The sequence below is a fragment of the Prosopis cineraria genome, unplaced genomic scaffold, assembly GCF_029017545.1.
Source record: "Prosopis cineraria cultivar Desert tree isolate PC_DT_omini unplaced genomic scaffold, ASM2901754v1 PC8, whole genome shotgun sequence".
Classification (NCBI taxonomy): Eukaryota; Viridiplantae; Streptophyta; class Magnoliopsida; order Fabales; family Fabaceae; genus Prosopis; species Prosopis cineraria.
This window is the reverse complement of record NW_026555339.1, coordinates 5856471-5877700: the sequence shown is the minus strand read 5'-3', so window position 1 is coordinate 5877700 and position 21230 is coordinate 5856471. Positions and strand designations below refer to the sequence as shown.

General features: G+C 32.4%; 2 protein-coding genes across 5 annotated transcripts; one reads left to right on the top strand and one right to left on the bottom strand.

The window, feature by feature from the left end:
- The first annotated feature begins 522 nt into the window (after nt 1-522).
- Nucleotides 523-4290, top strand: LOC129317135 (uncharacterized). Its single transcript, XM_054961489.1, has 5 exons — nt 523-680; nt 1349-1663; nt 2208-2409; nt 3143-3371; nt 3870-4290. The coding sequence occupies exons 1-5, from the start codon at nt 585-587 to the stop codon at nt 4135-4137; spliced, it is 1110 nt and encodes a 369-aa protein (XP_054817464.1). The 5' UTR covers nt 523-584; the 3' UTR covers nt 4138-4290.
- A 1339-nt stretch (nt 4291-5629) lies between these two features.
- LOC129318500 (nuclear transcription factor Y subunit A-1-like) lies at nt 5630-10595 on the bottom strand. Of its 4 annotated transcripts, none has more exons than XM_054963311.1 (7): nt 10431-10595; nt 9202-9490; nt 9007-9119; nt 8782-8853; nt 8369-8533; nt 6626-7072; nt 5630-5816 (listed from the first exon to the last, which is right to left on the bottom strand). In XM_054963311.1, exons 2-6 carry the CDS (start codon nt 9476-9478, stop codon nt 6656-6658), a joined length of 1044 nt encoding a protein of 347 aa, XP_054819286.1. In that variant the 5' UTR covers nt 9479-9490; nt 10431-10595; the 3' UTR covers nt 5630-5816; nt 6626-6655. The 4 variants fall into 4 exon arrangements, with proteins under 4 accessions (XP_054819286.1, XP_054819285.1, XP_054819283.1 ...); XM_054963310.1 differs by lacking the exon at nt 5630-5816 and adding an exon at nt 6079-6402 and having other exon boundaries at nt 10431-10594; XM_054963308.1 differs by lacking the exon at nt 5630-5816 and having other exon boundaries at nt 6079-7072; nt 10431-10591.
- Between the last annotated feature and the right edge of the window lie 10635 nt (nt 10596-21230).

Here is a 21230-nt window from a genome sequence, read left to right as displayed (position 1 = left end):
ATTTTTTAATATTATTCCTACTTAAATTAATTAATTAATTATGAGAAAGAATATACTATAAATTTGAAATTTTTTATTAAAATATGAGTTAAATTTAAAAGTTATTTTATTTTTTAAAGTTATTTTATTTTTTGATAAAATTAATGATTTAATTATTTTTTTTAAATTGGATAAAGCGATTAGAAGTGTTTTATAATATAAATATGAGTATTAATTTTTTGCTTTTCACAATGAAAACATATGTAAAACATTTTGAAAGGAGCATGCATGTGATTTACTAAAAAATTAAAGCATAAATCTTTTATTATTTTTTTGCAAAAGAAACATCATTCATTAAAATGGACTATAAGCATAAATCTTATCTTATTATCATAGTTCATGAATTTATGAATGATATAAATTTTTATAATTTTTTATGATATGCTATTATCAATTTTATTTTTTTAGATATACCATGGCCAAGAGAAAAATCCATTAGGTTAACAGTGGAAGGAAATGAAAAAAAATACAAAACTCGTGACCTTAACGTAAAAATAAAAAAGCAGAAGAGCGCGTATGCAAGCGAGAGAAGCTGTGAAGCTGAGATGAAGAAATCAGGAGTAGAGAAGAAGAGAGTGCGACGGTCTTCAGCAGCAACCCAGAATGGAGGCAGAGATCCCACCTCCGACACTCCTCCTAGGGTTATTACTCTTTCTCCCTTTGATCTGCGAATTTCTTCAGAAAATGCTTTGGTGAACTATTTTTACCTTGGTGTCTTCGGAGATTGAATTTTGGTAATATATGAATTGATCTAATCGCAATTTTTGAGGCCAGTTTGTTTTCCAGAATCAAAACAATGGTATTGGTACCACAGAACTAAAACATACAAGATCACGGTAGAATCTTGAAGATAAATTATAAGAAAAGAAAACTTTGTTTGCATATGCTAATTCTTCAAACACATTATTTACATGCCGCTTTATTTTTTCCAGTTACATTTATGTAATAAGACTATGTTTTCTATTATTTTTGTGGAAAAAGAAAAGAAAAACCATGGCCTTGTGAAAACTCATAGTTCAAGTTGAAATAAAGGGTTTTTAACTATGGATCTCATTTAATTATTAGATGGCTGCGGCCAAGAACTGTTAGTTATATAAAAGCTCAATATATATATATATTTGTATAGAAGTTGATAGATCTAGGCTTTATGTCAATCCCTGTGTTTGTGATATTTTGAAATTTTACCCCTGCTTCCTGGACCAATTTGCTGAACTAACCATGTGTAGATGTATTGTTTCCCCACCCCTTTCTGAACAAGTAAACGTGCTTCTCTTATTATATGATGACTCTGACATTGTTTTGATTTTAGAAACAAACTGCAAAGAAGGATGTGTTTCAGATGTTTGCTGAGAAGGTGAGAGACCATAAGGATTTGGTTTCTAGATGGGCTGTTCTACAGGAGACACGTGTTGAATATTTTAGAGGGAAGGATTTTGTGAGCTTCATGAAAAATCATCCGGAGCTCAAAGATATTCTAGAATCAGATAGGAATCTGGAAACAGAAGACATTGCTGACATTCTACTAAGTAAAAATCTCTTAGTGCGATGTGATCGTGTGGTAAAAATTGTTCGTCCTGGGAAGAAAAAATTATCAACTTGGCCTGCACATCTAGAAATCTTCCCTGTAAGTATTTTATTTTTGTTTGAATCTTCTTACTTTTCCCAAGTTTGAAGATGGAAACTTGATGATCAGAGCAACCATAGGCTTTCTTTTCTCTTTTCTTTTTCTATATTTGGATTATCTTGTATATCACACATCATATTGTTTGTTGTTGGAGTTCTGATTCATCATGCGTTTACATGAGGTCTATTTGTTATAATTTGTGCAAGCTGTATATGCTTAATGAGTTTTAAGGTATAAAAAGGGATATTAAATTAACCTTTGTCTACTTATAGAATTGGGGATTTTTTTAATCTTAGGGGAAAAAGAAGGGAACTCACACTCTTTGAACCTTAGATGAGATATCTATGTGTATTTTGAGTCATCCATAGATTGAATATATATATATATTTAATATAAAGACTGAAAATGTATATTTTATACTGATACAATCAGCATGTTAGGATGAAGTTTTCCACAACATACTTCTCTTTATGCTTTACTGTCTGTTAAGAAAGTGTTTCGATTTGGGTGTCTGAATCTAACAATATTTGACTGTCTTTGGCAGGAACAAGTATTTTCTGACAATGATGCTTTTTTTGCTTGGACATTTGTTAAACGTCGGCCACTTTGGCAGACACTCCTCTCTTTTTGCTGGCCTGTGTTGACATTGGCAATCTGCCTATTTCCCGTGTATCCACATAGCTGCAAGCTATTAATACTTTACTCATGTGCTGGAATCCTTCTGCTTATTCTCTCCTTGCTTTTGAGTAAGTTTTCTATTTTTTCTTCTTCTTTTTTTGATCATATTACCTTGAGCTTCTAATAACTTTTTGAGACTTGTATTGCCAACTTCCATTTATCAAAAAGACAATTTATTATGATGTTGCAGCATCACACCGTGGACAAGCACAGACTTGCTCCATGGCTGACACTTGCACATTGTCCATTTGTTTTGAGTTTGCTGTTCAAGCAATTCTGTTCCCATTTGGAGCTGTGCTGCCTCTTGGTAGTTGATGTCTTTTGAGAACCATCATTACCCTTTCTGAAAGGGCTGGTGGTGAGACGTGAATCTAATGTTTGCGTGCACACTCATGTATCAACTTCCATTTGGTCATTGCAATGGTTAGGTTAATGGTATCCTAGTTTGAACTTATTCATTAGAAGCTTACCCCTTAGAAAGGGGCGTCCTGTTAATATTTATTGATGCACTAAGCAGAAAACATGCTGATGTTTCGATGCTTTTTGCTGACCTGTGATCTTTCAGGTTTGCATTTTACTTAAACCTTTCCCTTTTTGTTTTTCTTCAACATGAATTTGAGAATATACTATAATATAATATTCTAGTTAAATGCATTTTAATCATTTACATTCTTATTGCACAGTTGCACTGAAGCTTCCCGGTTAGAACATTGATGATAATGTGAAATTTGCTTGATAACTGTTCTCCATTCTGCTCCAGTGGTTTCCCATGACTCATAAACAGTTATTTCAATCCTGCAGTAAGAGCTACAATATTTGGTGCTTTATATATTATTCTTGGAAAGCGGGTTTGGTTTTTCCCCAACATCCTGGCTGAAGAAGCAACACTGGCAGAGTTATTCAGATTTTGGCCCAAGAAAGATGAGGAGGAGCGACCAACATGGACAAAAAGGCTTTTCTATGCTATAGTAGCTGTGCTGGTCATATTTTTGCTCAGACATCATGCCCCTGATGAAGCAGCCAGAGCGAGGTGAGTCCTATATTAGTGTGTTATGGATGAACGAGAATCTTTCACTCTTTTGTAATTTAATCGTACTTCACCGAGCTCAAGTTCCTATTCCGTTGAGTGATAGACCCCCATAATTAGTGAGAGCTGTCCTAGGGAAAAAAATAGAGCTATTAGGGGGAATGGACCATAGGGATGACATGATTGGGCTGGGAAAGGCTTGTAGCAGAATCTTGAGGGATGCCTGTTATGTGGAGTCTGGTAGAGGGATCATGTGGGAGTTGGTTAGGCTGAAGATGATAAAAAGGATTTTGATATTATTGTGAGAGGTACTAGCGCCTGAAGAAATGTCTTTCACTTTTTTCTATTGTTTTCCTACCGTCATTGGGCTGTCCTGTGATCCATAAATGAGGAAAAATTCCTGATGGTCCTTCTACACATTGCAGATTTCTGCTCTTTGGAATTCTTGGTTTGATATTCGGCCTGTGCCTGTTATCTGAAGTTGATATTTTCTATCTGCAGGTACCAGAAGAGAGTATCAAACATCATTGACGATGTGCTTGATTGGTCTCCAAGATTAGCCTTGTCTGGGATGATGGAGAAGCAACAAAATGTGGTCAATGCCACGGGGTCTAGTGACAGTTCCTCACAAACGAGCAAAACAAGTCCAGAGCAAGCAAGTACTCCTGATGATGATGGTGCAAAAACTTTCTCAGAACAGTACGATTCTGAAGAAGTTATTATGGGGAACACGAGGGATGCAGGTGAAGAAGATAAACAGGATGACTAGTGGTAATTACATGTCTAAACTTTTTTCTTTCGGCCATAATTATATATCTAAACTTAATGTCTAGCAACTAGATCAGAATTTTATTGCTGTATTTTGAGTGCGAAACCATGTATCAAATAATGACAGTAAAGGCAGCTCTAGCTCTTCTTCAAATTGAATGTTTTTGTGAGCATAGTTTTTTCCCCCCATTTTTTTTTTCGAACGGACGCTGCATCATAATGCGGTTTATGTCTGATATTCACATTATATAGCTTTGCGTAAAGTCAGGCTAAGACTCGCAAACAATTGTCCATATCAAATCGTAGCGCGTGATTCTAAATTTTAGGTGAATTGTACTTGAACCCCGAAAGAGAAAATCTCAAGTTCACCATCTTCTACGAGTAATCTGAATTTCATTGGCCTACTATGGTGAAACTTTCTCCTCCTCGTTTCAAAGTCTTTTGACGTGTATGGCAATAAGGTGCAGATTTTTTTTTTTTTTTTTTACTTCAAAAATGATTGCACTTCATAATCCAGCTTCACATTTGGAAAAATAAGTAGTCGCAACTCACAGGAAAAGCTGTACATGAATTCATTTCCCTTATTCATTATATATATACATATATTAACATTTCTGGAGTACCTAAATCTTCTCGAGAGTGAAGCCCATGGCATGCAATGGATACTTTAGAGGGACGAGTTTCATTGTTGAAACAACTAAGAGTGTAAACTTTGCTTTCTGCTTGAAATCTCAAGGTCAACGATTTAAGGAACATTCTCCTCTCAAGGCAATTATTTCCTCGTCGGCCGAAAAGAAACGGAAATATTTCCTGAAAGATACTGTGTTGTAAACAAATTTGAAGCCAATTGAGCTAGAATATTGGAGTCGAATATTTGTCTCGAGAATTTTTCTAAGGCTCAGTTCCCTGATAAAATCTTTATAATCAATCTTCAACTTTGCGGGGTCAGGGCTGTCATTCAATTGGATCATACCATGGGGTCGAAAGTTTTGATAAAACCACCCGCCTATGAGATTACACAAGTTCGAAGAGAGATGATTACGTCAGACAGAGAGTTCCTAGATGACCGCGAAATTAATGCTCACCCATCCCAAATTATAAAGTAATATTGAAGGAGTTTTATTGTCTTAAAATATAAAATAGTTTAATAAAAATAAAATTTTAATAATAATTTTTTAATATTAATTGAGAATTGAAAATATTATAAATTTAAAATTATATTAAATAAAAGATATTTTTACAAATTTATATTTTTATTTACAAAATAAGTTTGTAAATTATCATTATTAAAAATTACTGGTATACATAATCTTACCTTAAAAAGTACCTGTACTAATTAGCTTGCTCATGCAAAATGCGATATGAAACCTCTTGTAGAATGTTTAGGTATTACGAGTTAATGGTCTGATCAATGAGGCCATGATATAAGTTGACCTTCGCTATTTTTTCCCTAGGTTTGTTGCCTCCTATTGTATTCTTAAAAAAAGTGTTGATTAGAACCAAATCGCAAGTGTCATACACAGCCCACTTTATTTGAATTTAAAGTTTTTTTTATATTTCAAACAATTATTTATTGACATTCTCATTTTCCTGTCCTTAAAACCCCGCTCTAGGGAAGGAAATTCTCAACTCTTGATCTAATCCTCCACACCATCTCCAGAATCATTTAGAGCAGACACGCTGTTTACAAGGACCAAAATCAAGTCATTAATGGAAAAAACCAAACGCAGCAGGTGAAATACTAATACACACACAAGCAACAAACAATTACTTAAAAGTGAAATTGACATTTAGGCTAACCCCCCTAAATGTAAATTCATAAATCACTAGTGTGGGATAAGGCTTCTTGTTGTACATTCATAAATCATAATGGCAGTAATCGACAGATATTTTGCAAACTAAATTTACCCAAGATCATGGAATCATAAAACACGAAAGCCAGTGGGTCTCAAGAAGCCTTCCATTCATGTCGATGCATATTACTAATGAAGGAAAATGGGAACTTAAACAGGTGTGGACAGGGAGAGAAATTGAGATCAACCCTATTGCATAATTAGTTGGGCAACCAAAACTAAAAATAAAACCCACAAAATCTGTCCGAACTCATACTATCATTCTATTATGAGTCAAGTAGCGTTAACCACCCGATGAGTTACACAACCTAGGCCCATCATCAAACCAGTGGAGGTAAATCAGTAGTTTTAAATTTCCCATGTCTTCTAACCAGGCCAAGCATCCCTCGGCTTGAGTTCACTAACGACTATCTCTGTACAAAAAAGCAAAAATGAGAAGAGAATGTAGGATTGATTGGCTTCAAAAGAAGTCACTGCCTACTCATATCATTCTTCTCCCCACATCATATCATCCATATCATCACAAACACAATAATAAAAGCCAAGAATGATTTGCCGCTTGGCATATAACTTGCCAAGGATGTTAACAGATAACCAAGGTACAGACTAGCTATTTCACTTGGATACAAACCCTACCTCGGCATCTATACCACAAGTACTGGGGTTCTACTGAATCGCAAGACGCCTCTGTGAAGTGTGTTCGGAAGAGATACTCCCCCGCTGTTGTCCTGAGCAGTCCCCTTCCTCCACTCTTTCACCTGAGTGCAAATGATAAGTGGAAGACTGCAAGCTACTACGATTATGATAAGGGCCACTATTGTTTGCATAGTTGTGTGCATCATATTGGTCAGAAAGTTTATATCCTCTAGCATCTTGTCGCACATTAGGAGAGTTCCAGGTTTCAGCAGACTCAGAGGGTAAAGGTTCAGAACCAGATGAACTAACTGATTGTGAAGATAACCTTGGACCAGATCCCACATCCTTTTCTTTGCCATCAATAGCATCATTTTTCTTTGCAAAACGTCCTCCGGTGCCCCTTGCCCTCCTCATCGCATGCTGATGCCGAGATTCATGAAGGTATGGCTGTGCAGGAAATGTTAGCAAAACCCAGAAAAGGATTCCAAATTGGCATGTACAGAATATTGTGCATAATAGTACACCTACTGCTACAACCAAAAACCATCACTAAATACTAAAATAAAAATTTTATTTTGTCTTATTCACATGACATGCACAAGCAAAGCCTAGCCTTAGCATTTGCTCACTAACATGATTTCCACACTGCCAACATCTGCAAGCTACTTTGTAAACCAGCACCTTTTAAAGGGCAAAGTAGTAGATTCGTCTCTTTCCATGGCTTTGTAGGATGTCATAAGAATATAAGTTATCCCAACCAGAGTTTCATCAAATGGTTCAAGGGGAAACAGCTTCTATATTCTCTTCAAAAACCATGGAGGTATTTTCAATATAAAAGTTACACAGGAAAAAGGAACAGTGCAGCAGGATAGGGAACGCATTTAATCAGAGAATATACAATGAAAGGAAAGAGCTAGGCTAGAGAAACAGAAGGTTAAACATGTAAAAGGGCAATATTGTTCTGCTGTTGATCCAACGTAGATACCCATTCAAAGAGGCCAGGAGATGAGCACCAATGAAAGTAATTAAAAACGTTTTATTGTAAGAGCCAAAATGTCATTTAACAATTTAGGTCGAGGAGCATTTTACACTCCTGATTCTAAAAATTACTAAGATCCAGAGATTAGTAAGTTTCCTATTTATTGTGCTTGAGGTCATGCATCTTTGGTAGATAACCTCATGCAAATAAGGTCTCCCCCTGTTGATACAGAGGAATATACTGGGAGAAGATTGCAAAGCCAGAAGATCAGGAACCTCCTAATGGTAAAACGACAGGAAAAAGAGAAGAAAAGAAAAGAAGGAAGGGGGAAAATAAAAGAGAAATTAAGGGACAAACAAAAGACATCTAAAATGAGCTATCTAGACACCTGAAAATGAAACTCTTTTGAATAAACCAAGAGCGCAAACTCACATAGGGGCTAGGGAATCTATCCTCCTGCCTCAGAGAAAATTCAAAACAAAAACTCCTAAGATAATTTTTTTCATTTTGCTCTGTTTAAGGACACCACAAGTGTCTAAAAGAGCATGACAGATTTTAAAATGATACAGACCTGATCAATAGGAGTTGGAATTTGTTTATGCTGTCATGAAAATATTTAGGTCAGCAGAAAAGAAGTAGTTTAACCATCAGCATAGGGGGAACAAATCTCACATAAATTTGATAAAGCAGCACTCAAGAACAGGAGAAAAGAGCAGCATATAGAGCCCAAGCAAATCATCTTCACATGTGCATAAGCATTTTACCTTTCTAACTTTTATCAACTTCTTTTCAAGCTCTGCCTTTGCACGTGCCTGTCTACGCCTAAGAATGGCCGGGTATTGTTTTGCATTTACATAAACAGGTTCTTGTGCCATCTCAAGGGGCAAAGGCATTCTGGCCTGTGGCATTCCCATAAAAGGAGGATATCCCTGATGATAGTAAAAAAATTAGTTATTGGTTTCACTTTTATAAAAATACTAGCATTGTTTTAAATAAGAAACCATACTATAGACAGCATGGAGATATATGGCATATGACAAGAGCCCTCCATCAGGATTATGCAAAAGCTAAATTACTAATTAGACTAATCTATCCGAAACAGGAATCAGTAAGAGTGTGATGACCTTCGTGCACAATAATCTTTTATCATGTATGAACAGAGAATAGCCTCACATACCAGCTGGTGAGGTCCATAAGCCGCCATCATTCCCGCAAAATAGGGATCCTGATAAGGATGTGAAGCACACGCCTGCAACAGAAGAATAGTAAGGATACTAAAAATCGCGTCATTCCAAAAGTAGACAACTCAAAAATTTCCCTTTAAACATAAGCAAGAGTTCCCATAATTTAATGTCATTCAATAAACCGTAAACTATAATTCCTTTTTTTTTCCCCAACTCACAATTGAATGTCCAACAAGTTCGAGCTGTGGAGCCTGTGTAAAGCATTCATCTCGCATGGATGGTGCAGACGATGAAGTATGCTGCATCCCTTGGTGTTCTTGAACGTAATTTCCTACCCAGGAACCAATATGGAATTTCAGTATCCCCTGTAGCTTATAATGCTTGATAAATTTATTTACTATAACATAACGCACCTGATTGATTAGGAGCAGCAGCTGGAGATTCTTTAGTGGCATCATCATCTTCCTCATTCAACCCACTATTGGACAAAGATTGACCATCATTTGATTCAGAATCAGCATTAGGGCATTCCAGCGAGGATGAATTCGATGCATTTGCCCCAGCCATTGCTTGGGACATAGGATTGTATCCAACGCCACGCCACCAAGGAGGCTCGGAATAAACATTGTTTGGTGGAAAAGAATGTGGATCAGTCCTCAGTCGATTTGCAGTTTCAGACTTGGACTGCATATTTTAAGATCCCTGCAAAACAAAATTAGAAAAGTAGATTTCATACCCATGCTAACAAAGACAAGTTAATTCAAAGTCAACAAATCAGCCGAAAATGTTCCTTTACAATAAGAGACTTGTATCATGTCTTCATGCACCAGAACCATTAGTTGCCACTTAATTAGAGTAGCTACACCATCACTATTTCTCAGGGTTTTCAAATATTATCTAATTAGTTGCAATGAATTGCTGGCAACACTCTCCACACAATTATCTAAGTTATCATAAAGCAAACGAATTATCAAAGATCAACAGAATTTTACGAAACTCAACTCGTTTTCCTTTGGAATTTTCTTGATCTTCTGCTGTACCTGTAAGTGTTCTAAGAACACAGCTTTCAATCTTGGCCAACAGCCAGATTTTTTGTTTTTTTTCCGCCAACAACGCCCAGATATTAATATCGACTGGAATATAAAAATGCAAGCACTGCTACATTTATTTTGTCAATCTAGTCTGAACCAAACGGAACCAGGAAAAAGTACCAACATGCAAATGGAGCTGCCGGAAATAGAGGCAGGATAACCAAACCAAACACAAGCTACTAGACTATAATTGATGGAATTTTGACAAACTTGCAAGTCTAACCAATCTCAATAATAGCTTCAAGAACCCAATTCTCCCCATTCCACATTCGTAACCAATTTCATCACATAATGGAAATTCCCACATGCAGCAATCAAATTGATTTCCATGATTCCACATCAGAATTCCCAAAGAACCACCATGCAGTCGCAGAATTATTCGATTGAGACTGAAACTAAAACCACCTCAACAAGTATAACACGAGAAAACCCCAGAATTCTTCCCACCTCCCAAAAACCCTAATCATCAAGAGCCCCGCACCGTAATCAATGTCTCACCCGATCAAATCCCCAACTTAAGAAGAAACAATTGAGCAAATCAAAGAACTTACCCGCGAAAACCAGAGGAAAAAAATAAAAACCCTAAGGTGTTGGGTCTTCAGAACAAGATAGACCATTCAAGGGTCAATCTGACTTCTCTCACAGTTCTAAATGAAGCACAGGAAATGAAGAAAGTATTAATATTGATAATAATAATGTTATTATTATTGATAAAATAAAAAATGACATTCCCAAGTCCCCTCCCCCTAAGGCCTAAAGTGCCTTTCCTATTTAGAATTTCCAGCGTGAAGGCGTCATCCGAATGTGGGTCCATTGGGTTTGTGACGGGGACACGTGGTGCGTGTTTGCACGGGCAACTGGCTGAGCTGGTATGCGAGTCGAGTCTACGTGTCTACAAGCTTTTTACTGATATTTTACTTTATTCATAGTAACTAAAAAATGCCTACAGGGATTAAATGAAAAAATATTGCAAAAAAATGATAAAAAACAATTAATTAAAAAAATTAATTATAGGCCCCACGGCATTGTTAAAATCACTATTCCATGAACAATATTTTTATATTTTATTATAGATATGATATGATGATGACAGGCAAAATAACAAATAAATTTTATTGCAAATGACAAAAGAATACCATAATTGGATAACTGTTTTCCCAAAGACTTAAAACATGACCTTTTTTATGTGAAGTGATGTTTTTGACACTCTATAAATTAATATAAAATATAATTATTAAAATTTAAGCTGAGATTGTTGACAATAAAAGTATTATTGTTAATATAAAAAGTTTAATAACTACTTCCATTTAAAAATATAAGATATTTTTTGAAGAATTGAATATTAAAAAATATAAGGTATTTTTAGTCTTTTGAGATATAATCATTATCTTTTTTTCAAAAGTGTCCTTCTTAATAGTGACTTTATATTTAGTATAAGATATTTAATAGAGATAAATATAAAAATATAAGGTTAATTTGAAAGTAGATAACTATTTTATTAAGAAATGAGATTTTGTAAAAAATGTTTTATATTTTTATAAAGAGAGAATATTATATTACTGTATTAAAGTTATGAATATTTGTGTTGTTAATACTTAAATTGAAGTTGTTAATCACTAAACTAAAGTTGTGAAGATATCGTATGACTAAACTAATAATTATGTTTTCTATATTAATAATTTTATTTTTATTATTATAATTATATGTTTTATTATTTCATAGAAAAATATATCTGTAGATCCTCACAGTTTCACTTAATTTTGAATTAGGTCCTACAATTTATTTTGTTTTAATTGAACCCTTATAGTTTGATTTATCATACTTCTTCATTAAAAAATATAAGACATTTGTAACTAAATCTTACCTCTAATAAAATAGTTACTTGTTTTTAAATTAACCTTATTTTTTATATTTATTTTTATTTAATAAGGTGTTTTATCCTCAAATAAAGAAAAAGTAATTTATTTAATAGGGGTACTTTAAAAAAAAAGACAATGATTATATCATGAAATACTAAACATGATTTATAGTTTTTAACATCTAACTCTCAAAAAATATCTTATATTTTTAATAAAGAGAGTATATTTTAACCCTTGAAGGTTAAAATTAATAATAAATTATTAATTTTTAAAAATAAAAATACTCTTAAAGTTTACAGAAAATTCAATTTAATATTTTTAGCCAAAATTAAAAAAAGAAAATTTGATTTAATTTACTGTTCAGATTTTATTAATTTTTTTAAAAAAAATTCTATATGTATAAAAAATATTTAGAAGACAACCTAATTATATAAATTTGAATAATAAAAATTATGTAATTAATTCTAAAATTACATAATCATCTAATAAGAATATAAAAGTTTTAAATTTTGTTTTTTAAGAAAAAACCTAAGGACTTTAACTTTTAAGGATTGTAAAAATTTAATTGATCAAACTATGAGGATTCAATTAAATTAAAATTAATTATAATTTTTAATTTAAAATTGAGTAAAATTATAAGAAGCTGCAAATATATTTTTTTATTTTATTTAGGATAGAAAACATAATTTTGTAAAAAAAATATATCAGGTAAGTTACTAAAAAATTTGGAATAATTATTCCATTTTGTAAGATTCTTGTATGATTTGCATGAGATTTATTTGTAAAAATATCATACACGTGCTTTTAAATGTTCACATCTCTTTGTTAGTGGAAAAAAAATGCACAAAAAAATAGTAAAAAGAAAAAAAGTGCATCAAAGTCATGATGAGGGAAAGAGCGACCGGCGAGATCAGGTTGCCAGTGGAGTGATGACTGACGAAAGAAAAGTCCAAAGGAAACAAACAAAATTTCTGGCCCACATGACACGCACTTGACTATCAGGAAACCGGGAAACGCGTGGCCTTCAAGTGGGGACCACACCGTCGTAACATTGACAGCAACGTCAGCCACGTGTCTCTCAAGCATCTCAAACCCAGTCTTCAACTGTTTTTTTTTCCCCTTTTAATTTTATTTTAAAAAGTTTTCTCGGAATAATTATGAATTCCCCACCACTAGAAGTAAAGTCAGGCTAAGTTGGTAAAAATAATAATAAAATAAACCAAATTTAGTACGGTGAACAATAATTGAATAAAACCCAAAAAAAAAAAAAAATCAACCAATGCGGCTTAATTTGAACTTCATACATGAGCTCACTCTATTTTTAAATATAAAACACTAAAATATCCTCCCTCCCTTAAAAGTGGAGACTAATTATTTCAGTGCTATGGAGTATTTATTAAGAGTTTACTTAGCCTAGTTAAATGTGTTCCACAGACAAATACTAAACATTAGATCCATCAACCACATCCTTAACATACAAAAATTTTTCCTAGGCAGGTCAGTCTAATTTGCAAGCTCATCCTAATTATAAATTATATATTATATATAAATATGCAGTTGTGGGCAATGTTGACGTCACATGCTAACGGGGTGGCATTGTCATGGCAAATAGAGAGTGAAGCAGAAGCGATGGACCTTTTCTTTGTCTAATTAATAATTATTAATTGATAAGTCTGGATAATTGGTGATACCTTAATGGATAGGGAATCTGGATTCGTTACTTTTTTTTTAAATCAAGCAGGTTTAATTAAGAATTGTACAACGTGGTAGCACTATTACCATGCTGTTCCTCATCATGTTTGTCGGCCTTTTTTGTTTCATTGATTCTCCTATTTGTGAGATTTCTTATTTTCACAATGTTTATCTTAAATGTACACACAATTCATCAACGAAAAAAAGTTCAATAACAAGACCGTAAATACATAGTTTTATTTTGAATTAAACCATAAATTTCATCAATGGCACCTTGGAATTCAGCTAGCCAAACATTGGAATCTGGATGATTCGATGACCATGGCCGATCCAAAGTCCAGTGAATTAGACATTGAACCTAGTTTTTTATTTAGAAAAGTATTTAATTTAAAGCCTTTTTTATTTGCGTAGCATTTGATATTCAATACTAATTTCATGACCTAAAAAAGGAAAATTGATAATTGTCTTCAATTGTGGAAAGCTAGGTTGTTTTCTCAACCAGAGAGTTTAACCTTAACTGAATCAACTCTAAATTCTTTATTGGTTTATCCCCTATCGCCTTCCTAAATCCTTTTGTCGCAGCCTTGCAATGAAAATTACTATTTTTTTTCTTGAAACCATGGTGGGAACACCAATTCTGTACACTTGAAATTTCAAAGATTAAATTGCATAAGATAAAATTCAGGAATTGATTGACAACCGAATCAAAACTTTAAGAACTGAATTATAATAAGTTAAAGTTGAGGAATTAAGTTATAACTGAATCAAAACTACAATAATCAAATGATTAATTTTTTTTTGGCTAAAACTACTTGGCGAGTGATAGATAGACTGGATTCCTTATCGGGGGAGGTTTTTAGGATTAAATATCTTCAAGATGAAGATAATTTGATCTTCTGTTTTAAATCCACTGCCTCTCTTACTTAGAAAAATATCTAATCAGAACAATTTTTCTTGCGATGGTTCAATTTGGACTTCTTTTATTGCTAATCAGAATTGGATATCATCTCTATCAACATTACCGCTGATTGTTTTTCTTTCTAAGTCCTCTTACTTTCCTATAATTCTAGGATCTCAATGATTATCGTTTAGAATTTATATTTTGCAAAAGGATATCAGGGCTTTGCTCCCAATATTCTCCATCAACTCATTAATTTTAATATAATTTACTTATTTACTAAAAAAAATTCCATACCATTGTATTAAACTGAACATTTTGCTACTTAGGATTAAATCCAAGCATTGACAAGCTTTAATAGAGGATAACTTTTTCAAAAGCATTTTTGACATTTAGAACCCAGTTTTCATTTGTTTCGTATTTTTATTCCCCAATTTCATCATAAAGGATGAACACAAATGGCACACAATATATTCTAAAATGATACTATGCATGTTTGGATTGGTGAAGCTTTAAATTTGAATTTAGTTCAAGTCCTTCCTTTGAATATAGAGAAATTTGTGAATTTGAAATTCATTCAAATGCAAATCTATTTTTGTTATAATTTTTGTATAATTTTAAATTCACTTCACACTTTAGTAAGTTGAAATTTCAATTATTTTAAGCATTCCATTCTCTTCGTGTATTATTATTTAGGCCTCTATAACTCTCACACCTATTTTTATGCATTGTTTTTATATCTTATCAATTGAAAAATATAAGTAAATTTATTACTTTTAATTTTTTACTCTAGTTTCAAATACCAACTCATATATCTTCAATTCATTTGAAATTTTTAAACATATTCAAATAAAAAATTTAAAATACTTGAGCTTAAAATGTGAGATTTTAAATTTAGAATTTAAATTCAAAATCACAAATCCAAACATTCTCTTAACTTACATTCTTTGCTGGGATAGTAGAGTTGATGATTAGGAAGTCCGCATGGATTGACTTCAATTTGTGAATAAAATTGACTGTTTTAAAGAAAAGTGACCACAATTATACACATTTTGTAGCAAAAAGGTCTAATTTACAAGTGTCAAGCTATCGGTATGGCATCGAGTGTTTTGTAAGAGCTCCGGAGATATGGACATTCAGAATATAGAGCTTTTCAATAAAGCACTTTTGCTTAGTAAGTTTGAATAATTGTTTTTGGTAATTTCCATCTTTTTGTGTCTATAGTTTTGATCCTAAAATGTTCTATATAGGAAAAATATGTTTAGAACTCTTACAACATAATTAAATAATTTAAAATTCACTAGTGCATAATTATCATTTTGTTGTAATTAGTTGTCAATGAACTTTATTTCTCAATAAGTATAGATAAGTGTTAAGTATTTTTTTGCGGAAGTGAATAGAAATGGAAATGAAAATAAAAGTAGAAATAGAAATAGAAGTAAAAATAAAATAAAATAAGGATTTAAAATCATGTTTGGTACATAAATGGAAGTGAAATAAAAATTATATTTAATTAATGTAGTTATATTTTGAAAAGATCAAAGACATAAAATTTTTAAAAAATTCCATCATCTTCATCATCCACCACCACCAGTTAGCATCGTTGTCACCTCCACTAGATCTCAAAATAGGAATGCTTCTTTTATTTGTCTTGACTCTCAAGCATAGAGATCGTACATAAGCTCTTTCATCAATGGGTTCTCTTTAGCGATTCCCATCCAATGCTTCTTCCCTACTAATGCATAAAGTCATGCTCTAGAATTGGTTACTATGACCTTAATAAACCTTCACGAGCATATTGAAGAGCCAAATCAGAGAACTTCCACCATCGTTGTTGTCTCATCACTACTATCATCAAAGACTCCACCATCACTAAAGAAGCTTTGTCCTTGTTGCCTTAACACCATCGCCATCAAAGAAACAAACTGAACATGGCTTACTTTGTTGCCTTTCACTCCTATCATTAATGGCATTGATCTCAAAAATGCACTCTCTAGCTATGGTTGGGAGTTGCCATTGCCAATCAAGCACCATCGCATTCTCCATGTCATTGCTTGTGAACATTGTTGACTAAGTTGGGCCAAACATGGCAAAAGAGAGATTGACGTAAAAGATGACAAATTGAGAGGAAGTAAGGTAGAAAGCTAATTTTATGGGATTACCTAAGAGCCCCATTCCATCATATTTGGTGGAACTCACTTCCCTAGAAAATCTATTTTATGCAAACCAAACACATAAATTTACGGAATCCACTTCCACTTCCATTTCTATTTATTCAATTCCTTACTACTAAATGGCCATTATAATATTTGTTGTGACAAACTTGGGTATACTTCTTTCAAATAGTTTCCTAATAAGATGGAAGCTAAATTACAATAATAATAAAAAGTCTTATGCCTAGTGTAAGAAAGGAATTTCTAAAACTAAAGAAATTATTGTCAATAATCAATAGTAAAACATTTATTATTATTATTTTATTTGAATAAAAGGCCATGTAAAAGTGGAAGGAAAAAACTAGGTAGTTACATGTAGCTAACAACCAAAGTCTTTTAAAAGAAAGCCTCTAAACTTTAAAGGGGCAATATTCACATAAATGACTTCAACATCCGATTGATGTCCCTTATAAGCTAGTAAATCTATAACGCGATTTGCTTCTCTAATTATATGGTTGAAGGTAACAATCTAATATTGCATAGGAAGTTGTGCATTTCTCTTATCTTAATTATTAAGAGGGTGATGTTTAGAGAGCTCATTATTAATGAGACATATGGCTTCAATGGAGTCACTAATGACGACAACATTACAGTGGCCATAGTTCCAACTTAATATTAAATCTTCAAGAATCTCTATAATCCTTATAGTCGTTGTCGCCACATAACCAAGCTTTTTGATTAATCCTAATTTCTCATTTCCCTTGTCATCATACACAAGACCACTACAAGTGGCCTCACCATCTTATAGCATGAAGCCGTCAGTATCTAGTATTAGCAAACCTTCTCGAGGAGGATTCTAATTGGCAGGCATGTCCTTGTATTTAGCATTGAGAATGCTTTTGAGAGCTTGGAGTGTATCCTTGACAATCCTCTGAGTAGCATAAAAGGCACTATCTTTGCCAATATGGGTTCAACAAAAATCCTGTTGCACTTGTCTTTCCAAATATCTTAACAAACATGACAAAGAGTTTCTACCAAGGGATTTTCCTAGTATTTTGGTTTCTTGCTTCGTCTTTGAATTCCATATGATCCATTCCTATATAAACAAGGAGAAAACGAAATAGTAAGTTTAGATTGGTTTACTAATTTAATCCAAACTTTCCTTACTTGAGGATAATCACGAAGAATGTGAGTAAACGGGTCACATAAATATAGCCAAAAGGACAAGTCCTTTTATCTGTGTCGAATCCACAAGATCTGAACTTGTTAACTTGCAATTAGTTCCCAACAGCTTCTTAAAAAAAGTTATCCCCCCCTCCCCAAAAGTTGAGTAATTTCCAGATTTTATCGCAAATGAAGAAGGGGTACCTATTTTCATTCCTCCCTAATAACTAGGTGTAGGCAATTTTGATGAAGAAGTTTCTGTCGGTGGATGATCTCCAAGAGATGGCATCTTCCTGACCACAAGCGTCACAAGGCTTCACCATGACAACTTGTCTAGCCACTCAGGGGAATATAATTATTTATATTTTTAAAATTATTCTTAATTTCTGTAAATTAGTTATTCAGATCTTATATTTAGAGTAAATGATATATAAATTTTATAGATGAGATAACACATGAAAAATATAATTTTCTTATTTATTTTTATAATAATTTAAGAGATAAAATACTTTATATTGAAATTTAAATGTGAAATTCGTCATTAATCTCTTTCTCCATATATAAACTTTTTATGGGCTAAATGGCTACATATATTCCTTAGCTATGCCAATGATTCAATTTTATCCACCTTTTGTTAAACAACAAAGAAATTAAAGAGAAAGTTGGAGGCATATAGTGCGCTGGACTAAACTGAACATCGTACCAAATGCAGGAGGTGGGCCCCAAGCGACGGGAACAAGAAGACGCGTGTGCAGCTCCTCTCATCACCTTCCAGTGGTCCATAGCTCTATGTTTGATGTTTAGGAGTTTCCTAGATCAACAAGTGGCTTGAAACCAACATTATTGCAGCCTGCATATGAGCATCTAAAAAAACTTTTCATTTTCTTTCACAGAAGCCAAGGAAAAACACAATATATATGCATCCTCTTTTGTGATGGAGGATATATTTGCCTCTTGAAAAGATTGACATATCTTGCCTATTGGCATAGGGTACCTGGTATTTTCTAAAGAAAAATATATAAAAAATATTTTAATATTTTAAAATATATAAATAATAATAAAATCTCACAAAATAAAATCTCATAAAATATTATAATTTTTTTTTGAGTTTTTAAAAATCTTAAAGATATTAATATTTTTTATGAAATAATTAAAATATCATAAATTTAAAATAAAAAAATAAATATTATTGATTATTTTAGTTTAAGTAATAACTAAATTAATTATGAATATTTACTTTTAAGTTGAAACATTTTTGCCTTTGTAATTTTTTTTTCAAAGAGCACTATACACCATAAATGAAGCACTTTTTTCTCATAATTAATTTTTAGAGGAGTAAAAATTTCCCTCCACTAGTAATTCGTTAATGGGAGAAAATTTTTGCTCCTCTAAAAAATAATTTATGAGGCAAAATATTGAATTTATTAGTATAGGGTGTTTGATATTTTTTAAAAAAAATTACATGAACAAAAATACATTTTAACTTTAAAAAAAAAATTTTGTCAACTCCATTCCGAAACAACGTTCATAAGCACATCCACACTCAGGAAAATAAATAATTACAACTTTTCAGGAAGGGTTTTCAATTATTCATTCCAAAACCTCAACTGTGGCAAAAACACAAACAAGACAAGAAAAAGAGATCCTACAAGATATTACAATCTATAAGAAAATTTATTTAACACGTGTTTCAGATTTAATCTTCATCAACATATGTAGTTGAGAGATTGAACATTTTGAAATATCCAGAAGTTTCTCTTTCCATATGTAATAAGCCATTGCAGTAGTAACAGCACGTAGGACGCATTTTCTAACTTTGTTCTTCTTGAAAGAATGCAAAAATGCTTGCTTCCAACTACTACACCTTATGCTCACTGATTTTAGCATTAATCCCATTCATAGCACCCCTTAACCACTCTTTAGACCATTCACAGGTGAAAAGCAAGTGTCTTATTGACTCATTTTCAGCTTTACACCACACTGGTATGAGAATCAATGTCACAGTTAAAAGGCCTATCTTGTTGATCTCTGTAATATTCCAACCTTTTCAAAAATGATGTTCCCAAATCAGTACTCTATATTTTTATTGTCACTGTAGCATGCAAAACAACAAGAGTATACCTCACTATTCACAATTTGTAAATAAGGTGAATTGCAATGTATTTTTTAATATTTTATAGTAATGTTGATGTTAATAGTGATTTATTTCAACAGCTGCATATTTTTAAAGGATAAAGTGCGCTATACTCATGAAATTTGAATCAACTAGCCCAACTCCACGGATTAAACATTTTGCGAAAAATAAATACAATATACAACAATTCAACGTGATTTAACTTTTATATAGTATGTACATCTTTCTTCCAGCGATGCATGTGATAGATAAAATACTGCTAAAATGTAGAGGTAAAAATTATAAGAAAACGAAAAAGAGTTGTACAACATTATATATATATAGATGGAAAAAGGTTGTACTGAAGTTTGAGAAAAATTACATTGTAATCCATAATTGAGTGATGTTCAATAAATTTTATGTTTAAAATTAATGATGCTGACGGGGCTTGTCATGTCATGTGTGCCGTGATGTTCCTGGAAGAAGAAAAACATTTTTAAAATAATTAATTACTGCGTCTATCCTCTTAATCCCTTCCCACCATCAACCGTAAAAGTCAAATTTATTAGTTGGAGAAAATCATTCCAAAAAAAGAAAATGGTGGGAGAGAATCAGTCAAGATTAAATTAGTGGGAGAAAAGGCATAATTAAAAAGGAGGGGGGTTACGAGTCATTTGTTCTTGAGCTATAATAGAAAAATCACAAATAATCATAAATTTAATTATGAATTAATTTTACTTCTCAATTTTAAAAATTTTCTCTATTATCATCCTAGTGTCAAAAACACTTAACGTATATTAGTCATCAATAGATTTCACTATTTTTAAATATTTTTTATTAAGTTAAATGTCATTTTTGCATGTCAACTTCTATTTAAATGGTCATTTTTGCCCCTTAATTTAAATATTTTATAATAAAAAATATTTAAAAAAATAATGTGGAGCCCGGAGTCCACTAAAGATGAGAGAACAGTAGGGTGATGAAGTGGGAAATTCTTAAAGTTAAAGAATAAAATTGATCCATACTTAATTTTAAAATTATTTATAATCTTTTGTGTACAGTTCAAAAATAAAAATAACTCTTAATAAAAAATAAATCAGAAATCAATGGCCAAAAAGGGAAAAGAGGGGAGAGTCAAATACCAAGTACTCCATCCGTTAAAAAATGTTAAGTATTTTTTAAGAGATTGAATGTTAAAAAATGTAAAATATTTTTAATCTTTCAAGATATAATTATTGCTTTTTTTTAAAATGTCTTTATTAATAATGACTTTATATTTATTATACGGTATTTAATAAAAATAAATATAAAAAGATAGAGTTAGTTTGAAAGTAGGTAATTATTTTATTGAGAGATAAGATTCGATTAAAAATATATTATATTTTTAAATAAAAAGAGTACTTCATAGCTGCAGTGAAACTTCCCTTCAAGTTTAATGCTATCACCTAAACATTGATAAAGATGATATCAAC

What these genes read in the sequence shown, in the direction of transcription:
- LOC129317135 (XM_054961489.1), top strand. Translation starts at nt 585, where the DNA reads ATGAAGAAATCAGGAGTAGAGAAGAAGAGAGTGCGACGGTCTTCAGCA. An exon ending in CCTCCGACACTCCTCCTAGG is followed by an intron (nt 681 to 1,348) that starts GTTATTACTCTT and finishes TTTTGATTTTAG; the next exon opens with AAACAAACTGCAAAGAAGGA. An exon ending in TATTCTCTCCTTGCTTTTGA is followed by an intron (nt 2,410 to 3,142) that starts GTAAGTTTTCTA and finishes TCAATCCTGCAG; the next exon opens with TAAGAGCTACAATATTTGGT.
- LOC129318500 (XM_054963311.1), bottom strand. Translation starts at nt 9,478, where the DNA reads ATGCAGTCCAAGTCTGAAACTGCAAATCGACTGAGGACTGATCCACAT. An exon ending in TGCTGCTCCTAATCAATCAG is followed by an intron (nt 9,120 to 9,201) that starts GTGCGTTATGTT and finishes GTTCCTGGGTAG; the next exon opens with GAAATTACGTTCAAGAACAC. An exon ending in AACTTGTTGGACATTCAATT is followed by an intron (nt 8,854 to 9,006) that starts GTGAGTTGGGGA and finishes CTTCTGTTGCAG; the next exon opens with GCGTGTGCTTCACATCCTTA.